General features: G+C 44.0%; 1 protein-coding gene across 1 annotated transcript; it reads left to right on the forward strand.

The window, feature by feature from the left end:
- Window positions 1-4,510: 4,510 nt before the first annotated feature.
- Window positions 4,511-23,779, forward strand: B3GNT9 (UDP-GlcNAc:betaGal beta-1,3-N-acetylglucosaminyltransferase 9). Its single transcript, XM_050922784.1, has 2 exons — window positions 4,511-4,756; window positions 20,272-23,779. The coding sequence occupies exon 2, from the start codon at window positions 20,340-20,342 to the stop codon at window positions 21,615-21,617; it is 1,278 nt and encodes a 425-aa protein (XP_050778741.1). The 5' UTR covers window positions 4,511-4,756; window positions 20,272-20,339; the 3' UTR covers window positions 21,618-23,779.
- The last annotated feature ends 262 nt before the right edge of the window (window positions 23,780-24,041 follow it).

A 24,041-nucleotide genomic window follows, 5' to 3' on the forward strand; every position in this document is an offset into this window, starting at 1 on the left:
AGCCACTAGACCATCCTTCTTCCATGTATCACCCTGTTCTAATCCTAACCCCATGGATCATTGTATCAGGGGAGGCTCTCAGAGTGTAGTACTCTCTGCCCTAGTGATGGACAAGAGCGACGTTTGACAATCAGCTGTTATGCTCATACAAAGCACATGGGATCTTTATAGAGGAAGGTAAATACACAGCATTTATTGAGAATACAACAGGTAGCATATGCTTTTTAGTCACACCTACACACATATAATCCTGCCAGTGATGTTCATAATTACCAGTCTGTTGTAGCTCAAGTCAATCTAATGGCCAGTTAGATTGAGCACGAGTGTGGAGCTGGGCTCTTGTCAGTTACGATCCGATGCTCTTGGAGTGTGGCAGGACGAACCCAAGGTCCCATGGCCAAGCACCCTGGTTCTTATAGTTTTTTTTCCTTTGTTGAAGTCTATGGATTTTGCTGTGTCAGTTTGTGATTGGTTACTTTTTGATTGGTGTAAACATTTCAATACAGCTCCGAGAGGGTCATCCTGTCCTTTGTTCTGATTTAATCAATTGTCCTCAGGGGTGCCAGCCTTTACCTCAGGGTCGTCAATCTGCCCTTTATTATAGATGCGCGTTGATGATTCTTTGATGTCTTTTAAGTCTCATTACTTTTTCTTCCTTGACTCTGGCTATAACAATGGCCTTCACACCTTATCTTTTCCTGATGAATGCATTCTCATTCACACAAACATTGAGAATACAAACAGTAGTATTTTATATTGAGCAAAAAGGCATTGGAGATATACCAATCTCCTAGAACTGGAAGGGACCTTCAAAGGTCGTAGAGTCCAGCCTGCTGGCTTCACTAGCAGGACCAATTTTTGCCCCAGATCCCTAAGTGGCCCCCTCAAGGACTGAACTCACAACCCTGCGTTTAGCAGGCCAATGCTCAAACCACTAAGCTATCCCCAAAGGCATTGCAAATTAAACCTTGCCTTCAATGTTTCTCTAATCTACTTAACATAGACACAATAGAGAGTTCTGTCTTTTGCCTACTAAACCTTAAAACAAAGAAATGTATATTTAACTAGAGTGCCTAATTTGTAATACATATAGGAAACCATAGTAGACATCATAACTTATCCTAAAACAGAAGGTGACCATAATCAGTCAGAAGGATTGTTCTGGTCTGTCATTCCTTTCTGCTATTCAAAAAAGGTGGCTGACAGGATGAAATCAAATCATACATTAATTCTCATAGTACATTATAAAATCCAGCTCCTACACAGCCAAATCTGATCATGAGCAGTTTCAGTTCTCTTTTGGCGGGGTAGGTCTTGGCTCATTTAAAAGCTTCACATGCCAGATTGAGCCTTCTGCCCAACCTTGTCCAGTGACCCTTGAGGGACAAGATGCCATCCAGTGGGTTGGAGAACCAGTGCCAGCTCAAAGAATACCCTGTACAGCCCAACACACGTGATGGGAAACAGTAAATCTGCGAACAGCTAATAAAACCACATTCTCCTAATTCATTCCAGTGAGGCCTCTAAACAAGTCCAGCAGTGTGTCAATGTTAGCACACTCGCCATGTGCTGAGTAACTGAGCTCCGCAAAATTCCTCTGTCTATCAAAAGCTCTGGGTGGATCTATTGCCCCTTTGGCCAACAGGCAATGCTCCTCTGGGTCTTCCATCTGCAGGACGCCTCGGAAAAGCCATGTACTATTAATTATCTGTACCGCAGTAGCACTGAGATCCTCTAGCTGAGATTGAGGCCCCCATGCTGCTAGAAGCTATATGCTCACATTACAGAAATATGACAGTCTCTGCCTCAGAGCATGTGACAAGAAACAGCTGAAGAAAATAGACACATCAAATCAATGAATAGGTAGCAGTGTCAGGAGAGAGGGGTCCACCTTGGCCACTGTTCCTCTCCTTACCTTCCAGTCCCTACTGCATGGGTCTCAAAACAGCAGCAGCAACTACCCACAGAGGAGAGGTATGATTTAGGAGGCTCCCTGTTTATCTTCATCCTGCAGAAGGAAGCAAAGGGACAGGGAGGCACCAAAACTCACAGGAGGGGAGGAACAGTGAGTCTACAGCATGCTTCCGTGTCCACTCTGGGTGGCTGGGGCCCAGAGGGAGCATTGTAAAAGTAACAGCAGACCTAGGGAGCTGCTTCTCTGTCTGGAAGGTAGTGCCTCCTTCCAGAAGTGGCTGGCTTCAGGCTGGAAGTGCAATGCAGTATCCAGCCAGGTATCAGACTCCAGGGCAGACTCCCAGCTTGGCTGACTATATCCCCTGGGGCAAAATGAAAATTAGGCACAGCCCTGTCTCTGACTCACAGCTCAGTTCTGCTCCCACTGGGATCAGTGGGAAGATTTCCATTGATTTCCATGGGGAAAGAATAAGGCCAGTAATGGTAAAGGCTGGGGGAGGGGTGCGTTGGTCACATTACTTGTTAATAAGCTGTTCTGTTTCAAGGGACTAAATATTAGCTGAAGTTGCTCAGTTGTACCTGTCCATAGTAGAAAAGTTTATGATATATCACTTACACACCTGTGTGGTCAGTATTGCTGGTGAAAATGCTTTGGTTAAAATCATTATTTTTTTACCAAAAATTTGCTTTTTTTGGACAATATGAACATTTTTTTTAAAAATTGTATCATTTAAAATTTTCCGTTTTGTCAAAAATGAAAAAGTAATTCTACTAATAAATACTTCTCATATTCCCTAGCTCTTCTATAGCACTTTTCATCAGTAAATCTCAACGCACTCCACACAGGAAGTCAGTATTCTGATCCCCATTTTACAGATGGGGAAACTGAGGCACAAGGAGGCACTATAACTCGCCCATGACTATTCAGCAAACCAGTAACTACTTGAATGTAGATGCCATTCTAAATTAATGTTTTTGTTTTAATTCCATTTGATTCAAATCAAAAGGGAAAAAACCATGTTTTTTGGTCCCTCATTCAATTTAGTCCCCCAGATTTTTTTTTCCTACTAGAGAAACCAAAACCAAACATCATTTTTTTTCATTTTTCACTTGAATCCACTTGACTCTAAATGAAAATTTTAAGTTAGAAATTCTATACAAAAATATTTGGACAAAAAAAATAAAAGTCTGTGAAAAATATTGAACAACCTGAACACGGCTTTGTTGCCTTCAAGATTTTCATGGAAAATAATTGCGTTTTTTTTACCAGACCCGGTGTTCAGTAAAGCGCTTCGCTTGACTTGAGCACAGAGGGAAGAATTAAGTGGTAATAAGTATCAGAGGGGTAGCCATGTTAGTCTGGATCTGTAAAAGCAGCAAAGAGTCCTGTGGCACCTTATAGACTAACAGACGTTTTGGAGCATGAGCTTTCGTGGGTGAATACCCACTTCGTCAGATGCATGTAGTGAAAATTTCCAGGGGCAGGTATATATATGCAGGCAAGCTAGAGATAATGAGGTAGTTCAATCAGGGAAGATGAGGCCCTGTTCTAGCAGTTGAGGTGTGAAAACCAAGGGAGGAGAAACTGGTTCTGTAATTGGCAAGCCATTCACAGTCTTTGTTTAATCCTGAGCTGATGGTGTCAAATTTGCAGATGAACTGAAGCTCAGCAGTTTCTCTTTGAAGTCTGGTCCTGAAGTTTTTTTGCTGCAGGATGGCCACCTTAAGGTCTGCTATAGTGTGGCCAGGGAGGTTGAAGTGTTCTCCTACAGGTTTTTGTATATTGCCATTCCTAATATCTGATTTGTGTCCATTTAAAAACCATTAGGAATGGCAATATACAAAAACCTGTAGGAGAACACTTCAACCTCCCTGACCACACTATAGCAGACCTTAAGGTGGCCATCCTGCAGCAAAAAAACTTCAGGACCAGACTTCAAAGAGAAACTGCTGAGCTTCAGTTCATCTGCAAATTTGACACCATCAGCTCAGGATTAAACAAAGACTGTGAATGGCTTGCCAATTACAGAACCAGTTTCTCCTCCCTTGGTTTTCACACCTCAACTGCTAGAACAGGGCCTCATCCTCCCTGACTGAACTACCTCATTATCTCTAGCTTGCCTGCATATATATACCTGCCCCTGGAAATTTCCACTACATGCATCTGACGAAGTGGGTATTCACTCACGAAAGCTCATGCTCCAAAACGTCTGTTAGTCTATAAGGTGCCACAGGACTCTTTGCTGCTCTTTCAGTGGTAATAAGAAATCACTACTCTGGTACCATGTTTTAATCCCCAGCAATTTACATTTTCTGCCCCTTTTATATGAGGCATTAACACTATTGTTCTAAGAAACATATGTGGAATGCCTTCCAGACCTGACACAGGCTGTGTGATCTATCACTGTATTTACAGTCAAGCAGCCAACCCCTGTTCAGTGCCAGCAAACATCTGCACTCAGAGCTCTCTCTAACTTCCCAGAGCCTGTGTGCTGAGACATCTGCCTAAATCACATGACAAGCACTTGGAAAAATGAGCTCCTTTCCCTAATGCAGTTGCCCCTTTCACCACTACAGTAAGAGTGTTTGGAAAGAAGAGACGTAGAGTGTTGTCACGAGCCACATTAGCACACATACATGCATGGAGGAATTTCGGTGGCTTCCGTAACAAAAATGCCCCCAAATGCAGGAGACTCAGCACTGCTTTGCTCGGCAAGGATTTCCTCAGTTTCAGTTAGAGGCTAAGGAATGTCTCCACTAACTGTCTCCAGATGTGCCTACTTGGCAACCCACTGATGAAACGTTGCTGAGGGGACACAGGACCTACACTATCAAATTGGATGTAAGTATCTAGTATTTATGATTGATCAGGGGGACATGTTATACTAAAGGCAATGCAAACTGGAAACTCTCTTATAGTCAAGCTTTTATTTTAGTCAGTCCTACAGTTTTTTGTTCCCGCAGTGGTTTATGAAAGAAGCTATGCAGCTCATTTTAATATGCAGCAGAGCCAGTTAAAATGAACTGTCTCTGGCCAGCTTTGCATAGGCTTGTGCTTTACTTCACAACAGCATCTTCTTTGCATTTTTTTAGATATTTTTAGGCAAGACATTAGGTCTTCTTTATGGGGAGTCTTAGAGTTGCCAGAAGGGCTGTTACATTCTGAACGTAATCGTGTGAAAATATGGGCATGTTATGCTTACAAGACCTTCTTTTTTGGGTTGCACTCACAATTTTTATGCAGTCCTCTTCACCAGAGTTTCCAGTGGTGTAATCTGTGGAGCTCAATCCATGTACACATAATTTTGCAAACTGTGTATCATTGTAAATATATATATATATAGTTCATTAGAATTTACCAGAATGTCACATACGACCATTTAAACAGCTTTTTTGTCAGACTGTGATACTCTTACTCACACTGTATTTTACTTCATGAGCATCCCATTCCAATTGATGGGGCATACTCCCAGAGTAAAGTACTATTATATATGTATTTAGGGAAATTGCAATATTTGCAGCACAAATTGTAATAGCGTTGTACATCGTTATGGAGGATGCTAATGCGAGAAACTTAAATGAATTTTAGTTGCTGTTCACCAATGGCAGATCATCAAAAAAAGCCAGATTTACCATTTCATGGGGGATCGGAGGAACAGGGAGAAGGAAAGAAAGCAAGTGACGCAGATTGTTGGGGCAGAAACAGAGATTTAAAAGATGTTGTCCCTTATTTTGAGTATCAAGAAAACTCCTACACTTATTTCACTATCCTATAAAGGCTGTAGCATTATTCTGGAGCTTAGGGGGCATGTGGGTCAAAGTTTTCAAAAACAGGAAGCTAAAGGCAGGCTCCTAATTCCATATTAAGCTGTGTGGCAAGGCACCTCCTTCATTTCACCAGATTTAGCATTTCCGCCCCTGGCGATGGTGAGCCTGGGGTAATCAGCCCCACTCAGGGGCTTGCCTTCCCCTTCCTGTGCTCCCTTAGTCCCTGAGGGTCGGCCTAAGGGGTGGCCCTCCACCAAACGAAAAAGAAACAGTCTCAAACACAAAAACCCAGGGGGTACCTTTCGCTGCCTCCTCAGAGGCACAATCTCTCCTCAGCCTTCCCATGCAGTGAGGCAGGCCGGCAGCACCTGCTGCTCAGGGTGTGGTGAAATACTGTAATAGCCCCTACAGACCAAGGCCTGTGAATGCACGTCAGAGACACAGAAATAGCACCTGATCCTGTAACCCTCACTCATACAAGGCCAATCTGTGTGAGACCAATCCCTTGCAAGCACCTTGAATTGTGGTAGTTTCAGTGGGAGTCATGGGCACTCAGCAAATGCAGATCCAGGGCTCCAGGGTTGGGCCCAAAAGCTTGGGTTCTTTTCCTCATTTAATTTTGGGTTTATTTTACAATATTTTGCAATCAGAAAACGTCTCTGGAGGTAGCAACTGCTTTCCAGTTTTTGCATTTGATAAGTTGATTGAATACAGCATTTTGAAACTACAAACAGATAGCCAGATAGCTCTGCCTCCGAAACGTACCCAGCTAGCCTCCGAAACCGTTTTAGAGCTTTTCTCAAAATCTAATGTGTGTATTGGTGGCATTAAAAAGGAATGGCTAATAAAACTGATAGGTGAAATGAGGGGCTCTGTGATGAAATCTGACTCACCAGAAAAAGGAAGAAACCGGCTTGAAAACTAATGGGATTAATTGCACTTCATAGGATTAGTGCCAATGGACAAACTAATGAGAATTGTAGCATTCTGTCCTGCAATAATCTTGACTATGTCAGTTAAAGCATGCTAGAATGAGAGGCGGCTCACACAGGGGTTTTGTAAGGTCTTTGGGGCAGGCACCATCTCTTTGTTCTGTGTATATACAGTACCTAGCCCCATGGTCTCTAGGTGTCACAGCAAAACCAATAGTAAATATCAATAACCACAGCTGTACATTTTAAAGGTCCAGAGCTCTGCAGAAGGGTCACCCTGGACAAACCACATCTCCTTTCATGGCCGAAGGCTTAAAACGTCCGGCCTGCTCACACGTGGGGCTTAATAGTAACAGCACCGTGCCAGTACTATCTGCCATAGCAGTGCCCATGGCTAGTACTATAGTAGTACTCATTATTTGTACTGTGGTAGCACCTAGGAGATCTGTTCATGGACCATCATGCTAGGAGCTGATCAAAGCCCACTAAAGTAAATGGGAGACTTTCCGCTGAGTTCCAGGGGCTTTGGATAAGGCTCCAGGCTTACTGGAAAAACTGCTTAAAGCTGTTCAGCTACACAAAGCACATTTTCAAAGTTTGTTTATGGATTTATAAACTTCTAGGGATCTTCCTGAGGCTGGTTTTTTAATAAATTAGTTTGCTGGTTGTTTTTGTGGTTTCCTTTGCCAGGGCTTCATACAACATTTGCCTGGCTTCCCAGCGGGCTGTATTACAAAGCATCTCGTTCCTAACTGAGCTGAGATCAAACCACAGTGCTTTGCTTTGTAATGGTATAACTTCCAATTAGACCTCTTCCCGAGGCGCCCTTTCATGCATGTAGAGAAGTCCTCATGGCACCACAGCCATTTGTGTTATAAACTTTGATGAGGTTTGTGAGTTTGCCTGAAGAAACCCAATAAATACTGGGACTAGGCATGTGAGAGTCAAGGCCAGAAATAGAATCGATTTTCTTTTAAAAAATACTGGCATTATATAGTTAAAATCTGCTCCTGCCAAAGACGTTTCAGCTACTCATGTCAGAATTAATACTGTGCTGAGAACTAGAGCTGCTCTGAAGGGACCAAACATGGGCCTCATCCAGATGACAAAACTACACTAATGGAACTAATGTGTGATTTAAAAACAATGTAGTGAAACCAGTGTGAACCAGGCTATTTACTGACTCTCTTATCTCAGTGTAAACCAGGATTATTGCGGTTTAGCTTAAGTCAATTTAGAATCCAGTAGGAATCTATTTAACGTAAACCAAACCAGCTCCCTAACAGGCATGTCCACACACGGGTCTCTACTGGGTGAGAACTAATTTAATCAGTGCGACTGTCTGGGCTGGCCTACATTGGGGGTGAGGGGGAAATCGAGTTAAGATATGCAACTTCAGCTATGCTATTCACGTAGCTGAAGTTGAAATATCTCAGTTCGACTTACCTGGCCATCCTCAGGGCGGCGAGTCGACTGCTGCAGCTCCCCCATCGACTCCGCTTATTACTCCTGCTGAGGTGGAGTACGGGTGTCGATTCAGGGATCAATTTATTGCATCTAGACGTGACGTGATAAATTGATCCCTGGTAGATCGATTACTACCTGCTGATCCGGCGGGTAGTGTAGACGTGGCCTCTGAATCGACAAGGCTTAAGTCTAATCAGAGAGTGGGCTCAAGGTACAGGACATAGTTATACTGATCTGCTCCCCAGAAGGTGACTGATACATAGTTGAAGAAGGAGTTTTTGAGGGAATGGTTTCTCTCTCATTCTTCTGTTCTGAACTCACTCAGTGTCAATCACACCAGTGTTGTTTTTCCCCCCTCTTTTCTTCTCAGGTTGCTCCCTCAACCAAGCCACTATGCTTTCCTCAGACTGGAAATGCAAAGGGAGGGGAAAGGATGGCTATGTTGATCCATGGGATGGCTATGTTCATCCATGGCATGAAAAGTCTGTCTACTAGGTTACAAGGGAATACCCTCCTGGGTTCTTATCTGTCCCAGTAGGACTAAGGAGCACAAAGCTTTTCTCGGAGGGGATGTTTGGGTGTGGAGGTATGGAGGTACAAAAACTTGTGAAGAACAACGCCACCTGTGGGGCATTGCTGGTAAGAATTGAAGCAATGGTTGATGGGGAAACCGAAGTTGGGTGGGAACTATAAAGGCCGGTGACAGGGCTGATGAGGTGGTCTGACAATGTGGGAGGGGAATCTGGTTAATTCAGAGGTGTCAACAGGCAAACCAGGGAACCATCGAGAGGGAGGTTTTTCAGTGAAGTCCCACAGGGACAGGTTTTGGCTCTACACTATTTCACACCTTTATCAATGACCTGAAAGAAAACAAACATTACTGATAAAGTTTGCAGATTACACAAAATTGGGGGAGGGGTGGTAAATAACGAAGAGGAAAGGTCACTGATTCGAGCAGTCTAGATCGCTTGGTAAACTGGGCGCAAACAATATGCATCTTCATACAGCTAAATGTAAACATACATTTGGAAACAGAATGAAGGGCTCTATCCTGGGAAGCAGAGACTCAGAAAAAGATTTGGGGGTCATGGCGGCTACTCAGCTGAACATGAGCTGCCAAGTGTGATGCTATGGCCAAAAGAACTAATGTGATCCCAGGAGGCATAAACAAGAAAATCTCAAGTAGGAGTAGAAAGGTTATTTTACTTCTATATCTGGCACTGGTACACTGTAATACTGGAATACTGTATCCAGTTCTGGGGTCCACAATTCAAGAAGGATATTGATAAATTGGAGAGGGTTCAGAGGAAACCCATGAGAAAGATTAACGGATTAGAAAACATGCTTTATAGTGAGACTCAAGGAGTTCAATCTATTTAGTTTAACAAAGACACAGTGAAGGGGTGATTTGATTACATTCATGAATATCTAGATGAGGAACTAATAATTAAATAATGAGCTCTTCAATCGAGCCAATAAAGGTATGGCTTGATCCTCATGGCTGGAAGTTGAAGCTAGGAAAATTCAGACTGGAAATAAGGTGTAAATTTTTAATAGTGAGAATAATTAACCATTGGAGCAATTTATCAAGGGTCATGGTGAATTCTCCACGACAATTTTGAAATAAAGATGGGAGGTTTCCCTAAAAGCTCTGCTCTAGGAATTATTCTGGGGCAGTTCTATGGCCAGAGTCAGACTAAATCATCACAATGGTCCCTTCTGGCCTTCGAATCTCTGGCTCCAGAGCGAGGCTCCATCCAGCCTGTTCTGGGAAATGTTGCATAGTTCCATGGCTTGTTCTTATTTCTGGCAAGCCTTTTATCTATTTAGTTATTCTGAGTGAAGGGAGAGGAGGGAAGGGAGGATGTGATGTTGGTGGAAGGAGAATTGAATAACCTGCTGTTTTAAAATCAACGAGACTGGCTCCTGCAAGGAACTTTTCCAACCCCCACAAATTTCTCATACTCTGCAAATAAAGCATGATTTGAAACCTGTCCAAGAGTCACATCAGGTGAGATTGCTCACAGTTTGAGTAAACAGACTCTGCACTCAGGAAGGTATGGGGTTGAGAGACTGAATCCTGGCCAGGTGATGCAGAGCAAAGGAGAAACCACTGTTACAGGGTGCATGGGGACAGAGCAGTCACTGCTTTGACACATGCTTGTGCCAACACATTAGCACAACCACTCTCTCCTCTCTCCCTTCCAGCATAGAATGCAGCACAACTGGAGACAAGCTTATCATGTCTCTCTCGGATGCAGCATCCTGCCACCCTTCCCCCGTGTCACTCCACCCACTTGAAAAGAGATAGAAGCTTTCTGGAACCTCTGTCTGATCATAGTCTGCTCACGCACAGGTTAGCAGGGCACAGAACCAAGCTTTCTGACCCTTGGGCTGGCTAGACAGAATCTTCCTGGAAATAAATGAAAAAAAATCCTGATTCTCGGCTTTAAAAAAAGTCTCTGGCTTCCAGTTCACAATAAAAATCTACATTGGTCTCTGTTGTTCCTTATTTGTAGGAAGATTTTGTTTGTTTTAAACAGATTTGGGCCCAACATAACCAGATATTATAGGGATAACAGAAACATGGTGGAATAGCAGTCATGACTGGAGCACAGGTATTGCCCAGAAAGCTTACCATGGAGACTTTTCCAGATCTTCACTTTCAGTGGTGGGCGAGTTGGTTCCAGTGTCGAATGGGCCAGGATCCTGCTCTGTGTTGTGAAAGGAGGCATTCTGTCCCTGGTAAAAATTCAGCTTCCTCTTTTCTCTCCTTGTTTACCTTTGAAAGAAGCCTAGGGAGTGTCAGTGAACGGAACAAGAATTGCTAGAGAGCTACAGAACAGCGTTTTAGCAGAAGTTCCAAAAGAGCTCACAGGTTGCTGCACTGAGATGAGAGAAACATGCAATCCTTTTAACAGCTGGAAGGTCCCTTATAAAGCAAACACAAAGTGGTGAACAAAACAATAATCAGCACTTTCATTCTCAGCCGGCTTTAACAGGCAGATAATTCTCGTTATCCCCATTTTACAGGCGGGGGAAAGTGAAACACCGAGAGGGCACACGACTTGCTCAGGGTCACCCAGCAGATCTGTGGGAGAGCCAGGACTAGAATCCACGCATCCAGTGCACAAAGTCACAGCAGTACAACTCCACTACACATCTGGATCTGGACAGGGCTGTTTATTAACGTGCTTGAAGTAATTCCTCCTATTGGTATTTCCATTCTTTGAGAAGGAGGGTTACTTTCTTCCACCCCTTTGTGGTGGAGGGACAGACTCTCATGCGTTCTGCTTTTTGCTTTGCTGCTTAAGGGGAACGAGACTAACCAGTGGATGCATTTCTGGCTGGTTTTAATGTAATGCTACAACAAACAATGCAGCCTGATTCTCTCAGAGTTTAATGTGCTGTAAAACAATGCATGCTTTGCTTAGAAATCTTAGAAGGAAATTAAGACTCACCAGTGCCTAGGACCCACCAAAGCAGCAGTGGTCCCTTCCTAAAGCCAGGCTCAGGGCCGTCCTTAGGATTTATGGTGCCTTAGGTGGGATTATTAATCTGGTGCCCCTGTGCCTGTCTTGCTCTTAGCAACACAAACATAAGCTTACACTAGTGGAAAACTTGCCACATGCATGTTATTAAAACCAGTTTAACGTCGTTAAGCACACTGTAATGCTGATGGACTAACACTAAAGAAGTAGCACTATAGAAAAAATTCTGATTTGACAGAATGATGCAAATAATATATTTTTTTTAATTTGTCAACATTTTATTAGAAATTTCTATGAAGAGGTATTGAAACAAGGATTTGTTTTTATTTAAAAGCAATCTTTCTGGCTTTTTTGGCTGCAAAATCAGGAATAGTGTCATCGTATGACAAAGACAAAGTGATGTCTTTTTCGATTGCAAGAATAGCAAGACCAGTCAAGTGTTCCTGACTCCTTGTAGAGCGGAGATAGTTTTTAATGAGTTTTAGTTTTGAGAAACTCCATTCTCCTGATGCTACTGTTACAGGAATTGTCAGTAGAATACGAGTGGCAATGTACACATTAGGATATATGTCAACAAGTTTGCTGGTATGAGTAAACTGTACAATGTCCATCATCGATTTTGCATGTGGCAACATGGATGACAGTATACTCAATTCTTCATACAGTTCAAGTCCATTTAAATCAAAACGATAGCCATGCTTCAGGAGGCTTTCCAGGTCAGGGGTCCCCAGGGCAGTGCCCAGGGGTGCCATGGCGCCCACAGGGGCCTCTCAGTGCACCTGCATACTGGCCGGCGGACAAGCATCTGCTGAAATGCCAGCAAAATTCGGTGGCATTTCGGCGGCGATGCTCTGGATGACGCCGCTTGCTGCCGATAAGCAGCGTCATCCAGAGGCGTCGCTGCTGAAATGCCGCCGAATTTAGGTGGCATTTTGGCGGATGCTCGTCCACTGCCACAGTCCTTTGTCTGGCAGGCACCAGATGAAAAAGGTTGGAGACCACTGCTCTAGGTTCTTGCACTTTCTCATTAGTTGCTCTCGTTTTCCTATTTCGTTGAATTTAGTCCTGCTCAGCCCGCTACCAGCTGGGTGAATGGAACCCCAGGCCGACAGCGGGTTGAGTGGCTCAGCCAGGATCTCAACCGCCGGCCTTCTTGGCCTGCTGTCAGCCTGGGGTTCCTTGGGGGTCCCCAGGTCAGCAGTGGGTGCTGAGTGGGTCCAGCGGCCAGGACCCCGGGTGGCAATGGGGCAGCTGCCGGAACCCCAGAGCAGTGGTGGGCTCAGCTGCTCAGCCTGCCGCTGCATGCCATCAAAAATCAGCTCGCGTGCCGCACATGTGCCGTAGGTTGCCGACCCCTGCTCTATACATTAGTAAGGAGATGAGCATATTACAGTTGTTGGAGGGCTCTATTTAGCAGTAACAGGACTATAGGAAAGTCAGTCAACATTTTTTGTTTCTCTGATGAAAACTGGCCCACTCCCTTCCCCATACCAAACTTGTCACAAATAATTGTCAACTTAATTTTCTGTTTTTAGCTAAGATATTGATTAAAAAAATATTGAAATTGAATTCAGGATTGTTAGCAAGCATTTTTGGGGACCAAATTTGTTAAATGACAACCTAAATGGAAACACAGTACTGCTTTCATGCTTGGCTAACCCCCCAGCCTGCTGGTCCAACAGCTGCAGTAGAGGAGGAGATAGGTGGAAAACTGCAGGACCCCAAATTCCACCTCTTGGGCTGCAGAGTGGCAACAGCAGCAGCAAACCCTCAGGTCCAATCACATGCCAATGGGCACCACTGCCAGCCCAACTGACCATGGTGAAATTAGCAGAGCATCTGATCTCAGGGACGTGGCACCCATGAAGCCACAGCAGCTCATCCTGCCCAGTGCAGCTCCCCCTGGATGAAATGATCAGTTCCAGCCCAGGGGAGAGACGCGCTTTCCAGCTAGGGTGTCCAGATCCAGATGTCCTGATATTATAGGGCGAGTCCCGATATTTGGGGCTTTGTCTTATATAGGTACCAATTACCACCACTTAGGGTGACCATACAGCAAGTGTGAAAATCCGGGACGGGGGTGAGGGGCAATAGAAGCCTATATAAGGAAAGACCCCAAAATCGGGACTGTCCCTATAAAATCGGGACATCTGGTCACCCTACAGGTGAGTTCCTTCCCTCACCTCTTCCCAGAGACCCCAGCAGCCAATCCTCTCCCGTAGACTGTGCTGCATTCATCTCTCTCTAGGACCCAGCAGCCCTGCTCTTACATGCTCCACTGCTTCCCGTCTGTCCAGGCTCCCAGCAGAGCGGTGCCCCCAGACCTAGTGGTGCCCTAGGCGGCTGCCTGTTCTGCCTATGGCTAAGGACGGCCCCGGCCAGGCTGCACACTACTGTGCTTAGCAGCACACTTTCCAGCCTGCTAGAAGCCCAGGGTTAATCTGCCCCTGTGCAGATATATACAACATGCATCAGGGTAGCATATTCTTTTCCTTGTTGGAGGACCTAGCAGTGAAGGGTGGATGACAGTAGCCTCTGTGTAGTTGGGAACACAGCTGAATCAACTAGGTAATTCATACAAATCACCTGCCAAGAGAAACCTCTACAAACAACTCTGACTTCCTAGGCAGAAGCTTCATAGCCTGCAAGCTGGCAACAGGCAGGGAACCAAGCAGGCCGATATCATACTAACCCATGCCCACAAACTCCCTGCGGTAGCAGTACGTCTGGTGTGGCATTCCAGGTGCTTATTCTGGGCCTTCGGTGCAAGTTCTTCACAGTATTAGTGTCTTCGTGACTATGAGGCCCACTGCCTCCATTTGACCTGCAGCATCTTCCTCTATCCCAAGTAGGAGGAGAAAGAAGTTGACAATCAGTGGCACTGCAAAGCTCTGCTGTAGATCCAGGGAGCTATCGGAGTACAGCACTCCCACCACAACCAGAGGCTTTGGAGACTCAGAGGAGACTAGGATGGGCTCAGTAGTGGGTACTGAGGGTTAAAAGAGAAGCCTCCTCTATAAGGAAAAGAACAGCTTAAGGAATATTTAGATAAGTTAGATATATTCAAGTTGCAGGGCCTGGTGAAATTCATCCGAGGGTAATTAAAGAACTAGCTGAAGCCATCTCCAAATCATTCATAATTATCTTCAAGGAATAATTGAGGATGGGTGAGGTCCCAGAGGACAGGAGCAAGGCAAACATAGCACCCTGTTTTTAAAATAGGGAACAAAGAGGACCCTGGGAATTATAGACCAGTCAACCTAATTTCAATACCTGGAAAGATATTGGAAAAAATTATTAAACAATCAGTTTGTAAGCAGCTAGAGGATAACAGAGTGATAAGGAATAGTCAGCATGGACTTGTCAAGAACAAATCATGCCAGGCCAACCTAATTTCCTTTGACAGGGTTACTGGCCTAGTGGATAAGGAGGAAGCAGTAGATATGATATGTCTTTATTTTAGTAAGTCTTTTGACACAGTCTCATATAATGTTCTCAGAAGCAAAGTAGGGAAATGTGGTCTAGCTTAATTCACTATAATGTGGGTGCACAACTGGTTGAAAGGCCATACTCAAAGAGTGGATATCAATGGTTCGCTGTCTAGCTGGAAGGATGTATCTCGTAGGGTCTTGCAGGGGACAGACCTGGGTTGAGTACTAGTCAATGTTTTCTTTAATGACTTGAGCAATGGAGTGGAGAGTTTGCTTATAAAATTTGCAGATAACACCAAGCTGGTAGAGGTTGCAGACATTTTGTGAACAGGATTAGAATTCAAAACCACCTTGATATATTGGAGAATTGGTCTGAATTAAACCAGATGAAATTAAATAAAGATAAATGCAAAATACTTCACTTAGGAAGGAAAAATCAAATGCACCACTACAAAATAGGGAATAGCTGGCCAGGTGGTAGTACTGCTGAAAAGGATTTGGGGATGACAGTGGATCACATATTGAATACTAGTCAACAATGTAATGCAGTTGTGAAACAGGCTAATATCATTCCAGGGTGCATTAGTAGCAGTGATGTATATAAGACTTGGGAGGTAAATGTCCTGCTGTATTCAGCACTGGTGAGGCCTCAGCTGGCGTGCTGTGTCCTGTGTCCTTTCTGAGCGCCACACTTTGGAAAAGATGTGGACATTTTGGAGAGTCCAGCAGAGACCAGCAGAAATGATAAAAAGGTTTAGAAAACCTGACCTATGAGGAATGGGTTAACAAAGGGGCATGTTTAGTCTTGAGAAAACGATGACTGAGGAGGAACCTGGTAAGTCTTCAGATATGTTAAGGACTGTTATAAAGAGGACTCTGATCAATTGTTCTCCATGCCCACTGAAGGTAGGACAAGACGTAATGGGTTTAATCTGCAGCAAGGGAGATTTATGTTTGATATTACGAAAAACTTTCCAACTCTAAGGGTAGTTAAGCTCTGGAATAGGCTTCCAAGGGAGGTGGAATCATTTGTCTTTTTAAGAACAGGTTGGATAAATGCATGTCAGGGATGGTCTGTCATTGTCTCTCCACCTTTCCCCCTTTCAGGAGTCTGATTTGTCTTGCATACCCCCAAATTACACCTCACTTCAAAGCTACTTGCTTAAAAAATCAGACATAAAAATACAGAAATGTCACAGCCACACTATTACTGAAAAATTGCTTCTCTTTCTCATTTTTACCGTATAATTATAACATAAATCGATTGGGATATAGATATTGTACTTACATCTCGGTATATAGTATATAGAGCGGTATAAACAAGCCATTGTCTGAATGAAATTTTAGTTTGTACTGACTTTGCTGGTGCTCTTTATGCTGCCTGTTGTAAAACTAGGCAAATATCTAGATGAGTTGACATACCCCTTGGAAGAGCTCTGTGTACCTCTGGTTGAGAACCACTGATTAGGTTTACTTGGTCCTGCCTCTGCACAGGGGCTGGACTTGATTTCTCAAGGTCGCTTCCAGCCCCACATCTCTATGATTCTATTATTTCAATTTCTTCTATCTTCATCATTCTTCATGCACGTCCCTCTCCAGTCTCAGCTCTTTAAAATGCTCCTGATGCAAACACTTAGATGGTTTTCCCGTTCTCTCTTCGCACTGGGGTTGACTGTTGTGTTCTATAGACCCTACTCCTCTGTCTCTTGGGCTAGCAAAGCTGGCTAGATGTCCTGGAGACTGATTTCACTGCTATTCAAGCAAAGGCCATGTAACTCATCCAGCCCCCTTGCGTCTCGGGGGAAGCTTGATGCTCTGTCACCCCTCCCAGCTACTGGTTCACCTCTGGAATCCTGTGGCTTCTTGCATCATTTGACCTAAGGAATGGCAGAGCTTCTGAGATCACCTGTACAGTCCTCTCCCTCAACTTCAGAGGCCCAGGTCTCCATTGCCATCTATGCCTTTTGCCAACAAGCTGCTGGCCTAGTGACTGGCTCTGGCGAGAAAAGCAACTCTCCCCAGCAGTTGTCGTAAACCATCCAACCTCAGGGTTATACCTTGAGTTTGCGCTCCCAGGGTGAAATCTAGGCCTCACAGAAGTCAATGAAAGTTTTGTCATTGATTTTGGGGCAGTGGGGAGCGCTAAGACTTCACCCTGATAGGCAACACACTTCCCTGGTTGCAGGAAATACAGCCAACCCCACACCATTTAAACAAATGCCCAGAGATGCCATCAAGAAATCCTACACCAGATCTGCTGATTCTCTTCCAATGCCACCCGAGGGGCAACAAGAGGGTGGGCAAGGAGGTATCCTTGCCCTGCCTTTTTCACAGCAGTGGTAGGGGTGCTGTAGGTCCAACAGCCTGTCTGGTGGGACCCCCAACCATCTATTTCAAGATTTCACATTCACTTCGGGGAAGAAGGGTTGCAAGAAATCTGACTGGGCAGAACTTGGCAATGAACCCTCAGGCTTCTCTAGGTTTTCCAGCTAGCCACAGAGGGCTGGAGGGGTCTGGTTTTGTTGGCAGAGCAGCCTGAGTGATACAAAACCATCCCTACTGTCATAGCTTGAACCTACCAGCTTCAGCTAGTCCCAGGAGTGAGACGCTGCACCCGGAGAGCAAAACCTGCTCTTCCAAAATGGAAGCACATTGCACTATGAAGTCCGTTACCCCACAGCCACGCTCTTGCTGCAGGCCTATGTACCAAGGGGTAGAGCTTTTCTGCTTGCTTTGATATCACCCTAGTTTTTCCTGATGCTGACTGGTGATGAATACTCAAGAAATATAAAGGGATCTGCAGGACTCATCAGCATCTTGTTGGCCAAGTTCAGTAACAGGACCTAGAGAGCTTTTCCCACACTGACAAATTCAAACGGAGCTGACTCCTGGCTAATAGCCAAGGCCAGGATGAGTGCTATAAAAATATCCAATATTAACACAAAGGTCCATCTAATTTGATATAGGATCAGGGCTAGCAATTCCTTTTAAATTAGAAGTTTATATTCAGCATTAATCTGTTTTATTGGAGCATTATATTGCTGTATCTCAGAGTCCTTTCCTTCAGTAAATGAAAACACAGAGAAGGACTGGGCCATCAGCCCATGCATGTAACAATCCAGGATTTTTTTTTGGCTCCTTCACAAGGATTCTATTGCCAGACTCCACAGTTTTGGCAGGATAAATCTGTAAGTCATGGAAATTTCTAGCTTCATGACACACACATTTTATTCCAACTCCTAGTCGATAAAATTAAATGGAGTAAAAAGCCAGCTTTTTATCCAAAGTTCTTAATTATCATCTGGAATCTGAAAGCTGATGTAAGATCAGACATTTACACAAAAGAAAAAAAATCCTCTCTCAAATGGGGAAGGAGACGAGATTTTATGAAAAACACTGCCAGCTTTTAACTTGATCTGAGATACATAATCATTTGCCAATATATCTTGGATTTTCTCATAGAGGGACCAATCCTGAAAGGCACTTAACAGCCTTAACTCATTCTAAAGTCAGTAGTTTTGGAGCTTAAATCCCATTGGCAGTCAATGGGGTTCAGGCACTTTGGAGCCTAAATCTTTTTAAAAATAGGTAGCAATGCCTAAGCACCTTCAAAAATCTGGGCCTTCAAGGCTTAGAAGTCAGCACCGGCACCTTAAACTGTCCTTGGAAACCCAGAGGAAGCCAGTGCAGACCTCAGAGCACTAGAGTAACACGTTGACAGTGAGATCACCAGTGACAGGGTGACAAATGGGCTGTGGCTTTCTGCACCAGCTGCAGCTTCCAATTGTATTTCAGGTTTCGCCCCACACAGAGCACTTTGCAGATGTCTAGTTGGGTGTGTGGAAAATAAATCTTGTCATATGAAATTGACATTTGTTTTTGATCCGCTTACAAGTTTGGTTGATAAAAGATAATGTTGACGTAATAGACTTCTGTAAGACATTTGACTTGGTATGCACAACATTCTGATTAAGGAACTAGAATGAGACAAAATTAGCATGGCAAACACTAAACGGACTAAGAACTGGCTAACTGAGAGATCTCAAAATATAATGTTAAATGGGGAATCATCATTGAGCGGGTGTGTTTCTAGAGGGATCCCGCAGGCATCAATTTTTGATTAAGCAGAAGGTCAGACTAGATGATCATTCATAATGGTACCTTCTGGCCTTAAAAATCTATGAATGTAAATTATGGCAACTACAGGATTTGTAATCAGATATCACTTTAATATTGTGTGTGTGTGAGTGAAAGTGTGTGTATCAATCATAATGATCTTTCAAAAAATCCCACTGGTGTAGATAGTTCTCAGATTCTGATCACCACTTCCCCCTGGGTGTGTAGGGCTTAAATAAATAGATACACCCTTCTCCGGGGAGAAAGGGAACCAATTGCTCCTAAGGATAAGTTGGAACAACTCTTGCCATCAATTTGCTTCTGTTCCACTTAGTTATTTAGCCACTGTGGGAAACAATGTGGCTATATGTACTGCAGTGAAAAAGGATCTGTGTCTGTTCCAGCTATAGACACATGACCAATTCTTTCCCTGGACTATATTTAGATATTGCTTTCTGCATCCTTGTAACTCTTATTTTTCTTCTTGCAGTTTAGTTACTAATCTAACTGACTAGAAGAGCGGTTCTCAGACTGAGAGTCGGGACCCCAGAGTGGGTCACGACTCTGTTTTAATGAGGCCGCCAGGGCTGGCATTAGACTTGCTGGGGCTGAAGCCAAAGCCAAAATCTGAGCCCCACCACCCAGGGCTGAAGCCTTCAAGCTGCCTTCAGCTGCCAGATTTGTGTCTTTGCTTTTGAATGACATGGAGGGGACTTAAGAACTAAAGAAGCCACTTAATATTATCAAGGGTTTTATTTATAGGAGACAAGAAGAATGGTTTTGATCATAGTTTTGCTCTCTGTTCTTCCAGGACACAATGGCAGGATCTTTTGTGGTTTTGGAGGGGCACGAATCAATCATGTATCAGCGGAAAAGTTGGGTTTCCCATAGGTAACTTGAACAGCAACATGGTCTAGAGGTCAGACCAAATGACTGGCAGTCAGGCCCTCCTGAGTTCAACTTCTGGCTCAGTTACTGGTTTGCTGTCTAGCTCTTGGTAAAGCACTTAATGGCTCTCAGCATTGCCACTGGTAAAACAAGAACATTAATACCTCCCTCCCGGGTGTCTTGTGATTATTGAATTAATATTTTACCAGAGTGCTTTGAAGATGTTAAGTGCTCTGCACTGATGTATGATGTGTTTATTTGCAGATGGACGTGGGTTTTGAGCAGTTCACCAGGCACAGCTTTTAACACTCCTTACAAGAAGTGTGGAGACAATGAGAGTTCAGCTCAAAGGGGATGCAATCTGCACCCTTTTCCTGGTGGTAGTGCTTTGCTCTTTACTCTATTCCCAGTTGGAGCATACTTCCCCAACAGGAAACAAGGAGCAAACGCACAAGAAACCTTCCCCAATGCAGAGGATCTTCCCAGGACCCGAAGCCCCCAAGTGGCATCCTCAAGCGGAGGTGACATTTGGCCGACCCAGAATCATTTCTATCGCTAAAGATGCAGAGGTGGCAAGTAAAAAGGCCCAAACTACCACTCCTCCACCGCTGGCTCATTCTGCCTTCGACTTCAAGCGCTACCTTCTAAACAAGGACAATCGGAACTTTGATCTTCTCATTAACCAGCCCAAGAAATGCCTGAGAACACCCGAAGGTCCCTTCCTGCTTATAGCCATCAAATCGGTGGTTGAGGACTTTGATAGACGTGAGATTGTCCGTAAGACCTGGGGCAGGGAGGGTTTGGTGAACGGGGTGCAGGTTCAAAGAGTTTTCCTCCTGGGAATACCAAAGAACAAGACGGCACTTGCAACATGGGAGATTCTTGTCCATCAGGAGAGTCTGATGTACCAGGATATTTTACTCTGGGACTTTCTGGATACTTTCTTCAATCTGACCCTGAAAGAGATCCACTTCCTGAACTGGGCTGACGAGTTTTGTTCCAGTGTGAAGTTCATTTTTAAAGGGGATGCTGACGTTTTTGTCAATGTGGAGAACATCATTGACTTCCTCGACAGACATGACCCTGCAGAAGACCTCTTTGTTGGGGACATCATCTACAATGCTCACCCAATCCGGGTGCAGAAGAGTAAATACTACATCCCAGAAACGATGTATGGGCTAGGCACATACCCACTCTATGCAGGGGGAGGGGGCTTCTTATTGTCCAGCAGCACCATGAAAAAGCTCTTCCAGGCTTGCAAAGAGGTGGAGCTCTTCCCCATTGACGATGTCTTTTTGGGTATGTGCTTGCAGAGAATCAATCTCAAACCTGTTTTGCATGAAGGATTCAAGACGTTTGGCATCGTGAAACCCTCAGCTGCCCCACACCTGCAGACGTTTGACCCCTGCTTTTACAAAGATCTCATGGTAGTCCACAGTCTAAAAGTAGCCGAAATCTGGCTAATGTGGAATCTGCTTCACAGCCCACGGCTTTCCTGCACCCAGAAGAAGCAGGTGAAGAAGCCTTTCCAGTGGAAGAGGAAAAAACCTGAAGCAATGACGGACAGCAGCCTTCTGATAAAGCAGGCTAAGCATGGCAGAAGTAGGTGATGAACGAAGCTCAGAAGAACCTTGGGGGGCTGCAACCCAACATGCTGATTTAGCGCATCTCACAAACTATTAGGAGACAAGGCCACCCTATTGCAGACGTTTGCCAGAATTCCACATCTGCACACACTATATGCAGTAGGATTTTTCCCCTTAACCTGATTCCAAATAATTCACAAAACTAGATTTAATTTATTGTTATTTATTAGTATCGCAGTAGAGTTTAAAGACCCCCAGCTAAGACTAGTCTGCTATACAACATACAGTAAAAGACAGCCCCAAAGAGATTATAATCTAATTTGAGACTTAACATGATAAGTGAATGTGACATAAAAGGAGCAGGATAAAGGGGGAGATGAGGACAAGGATCGTGAAGATAAAAAAAAATCATTGCTACATAGGTCTGGGATTACTGAGAGCCAGCAAGAACCACCAAATTGTGCAGTAGCTAAAATACAGAAAATCAGCTCTCCCCAACTGATGCACAAACCAAACCATCATCAGCTGGCTCCTTGGAGGTGTTACAACAGAGGTGGGTCGTGAAGGAGAAGAGGGCAGTGGCATTATGGATTAATTCAGGGAGGGGGCTCTATGCAGAATGGGAGGAGGAGAGGAGATGAAATTGGAAGCGGGCTTTGCCGGCAGACCAGAGAATGGGTGAGAGGGCAACATGATCAGAGACCTGCAGGTAAGTAGGAAGGGTCAGAGCTGTGAAGGGCCTTGAAGGTGAGGATAAGAAGTTTCATTGTTGCCCCTCCCTATGTACTGATGTCTCATTCATAGCAACACTCCAGTCAAACTCCTGCTAAACTGATGCTGAGTCAGGATACAAGTTGGGCAGGTTCATGGCAGCTTTCAACTATTTATGATGTAAATTGATTTACAGTCAATGGAAGCTGAAAATCATCTGACAACAGCTGATCATCTTCTCACCTTGATGGTCCAGATCCCCCTTTTCAGACCTCTGCTGGCGAGCAGAGCAATGGTAAATGCATACTTCTGCCCCATGTGTCTCTCACTGTGCTCTTTGATCTGGAAGAAATTACTGACATACGGGACTAGTTTATAGAGATTCAGGCCCTTAGTGTACTGAACACCGTCAAATATGAGAAGTAGCTGGGCATTCTCAGACACTGGAGGGGGAAAATACCCTTCAGACACAAAGGCTTTGAAATAAAAGCTCTTCAGGACATTGCAGCAAAACACAAGTAAACAAAAACAAACAACTTTCTGCCATTAGGTAACATTCAATTTATCATTCAAAGTTTTTGAATAAGCATTTAGACTTTTGGAGAGGATCGCTGGATTGCTTGATTCAACACAGCCTGGACAGCATTTTAGCACTTAAAGCATTTTATTTTCTGATCACAGGTGACCTTAAAAATAAGTACTCACTGGCCAGCACAAGTAGGAAGTGAATCTCTTAAAGAGGATTAGGAAAGGCCTTTTGATCCAGGAAGTTATAGGCCCCGATGCACAGCTGAAAAGCTGAGACTATGATTGTTAATTTAGGGACCTAACTCTTTGAAATCAATGGAAGTGAGGCCCCTAAATACCTTTCACGATCTGAGTCTAAGTCTTAAGCATATACTTAAATCCACCCTTATTGAGGAGAGAATTTAAGAACGTGCTCAAATCCCATTGACTTTAAGCCGATGTGTAAGGACTGTCCTGCAGAGGGCTGTTTTTCCTGATTTGGGGCCTATCCCATAGGTCCCTTTCACAGCTGCAGGATAGTGCACAGTACCAGCTTTTTTTTGTTTTTGCATTTGCTATACCATGGTCTCAATTCTAACTTTCACTCTGCTGCACAGTTGGAGGGGAGGGAGTCCGTTAACCTTTATTGATGCGCTGTAGCACTTATTGATGAAGTGCAGTGATGTGTTATCTCTTGGTTAGAAAGGGAAATTATGTACTTTCAGGAGAATTGTCAACTGTGGATGATATTATGATCCTTCTGTTTCTGTGATATGTTGGCAATTCTGGGAATAAATACCTTCTGTATAAAAAGTGTTCACACAAAAAAAATTGATGAAATATACGGTAGTTCTGCAGAGACTGGAAATCAGTCCCAGTCTTGGCTGGAAAACCATCACACGAGGGTGGTAAACGTGCCATATGCATGTATTGATGAACCGTACAGAAATGCTTTATGTGGTGATCAGTTTGCTAGTTGGGCAATTATTTCTATTGCAATTAAAAGACAGTATATGGATGTGCATGTCCACTTATCAAAATGAATATGGGGTGTGTGGTTTAGTAAAACTGATACACGCTTGCATTTCTGAGCAGAGAAAGAACCTGACGACGTTGTTAGTGGTCTTGGATACCACAGCGAATTTTTTCCAATGGCAGTTTTTCATGCTTACAAAAGAAAATTGTGCTTAGCTTACCTCGTGATTTCTTACCACATAACTAGTCAGGGTC

The sequence above is a fragment of the Gopherus flavomarginatus genome, chromosome 14 (assembly GCF_025201925.1).
Source record: "Gopherus flavomarginatus isolate rGopFla2 chromosome 14, rGopFla2.mat.asm, whole genome shotgun sequence".
Taxonomy (NCBI): Eukaryota; Metazoa; Chordata; order Testudines; family Testudinidae; genus Gopherus; species Gopherus flavomarginatus.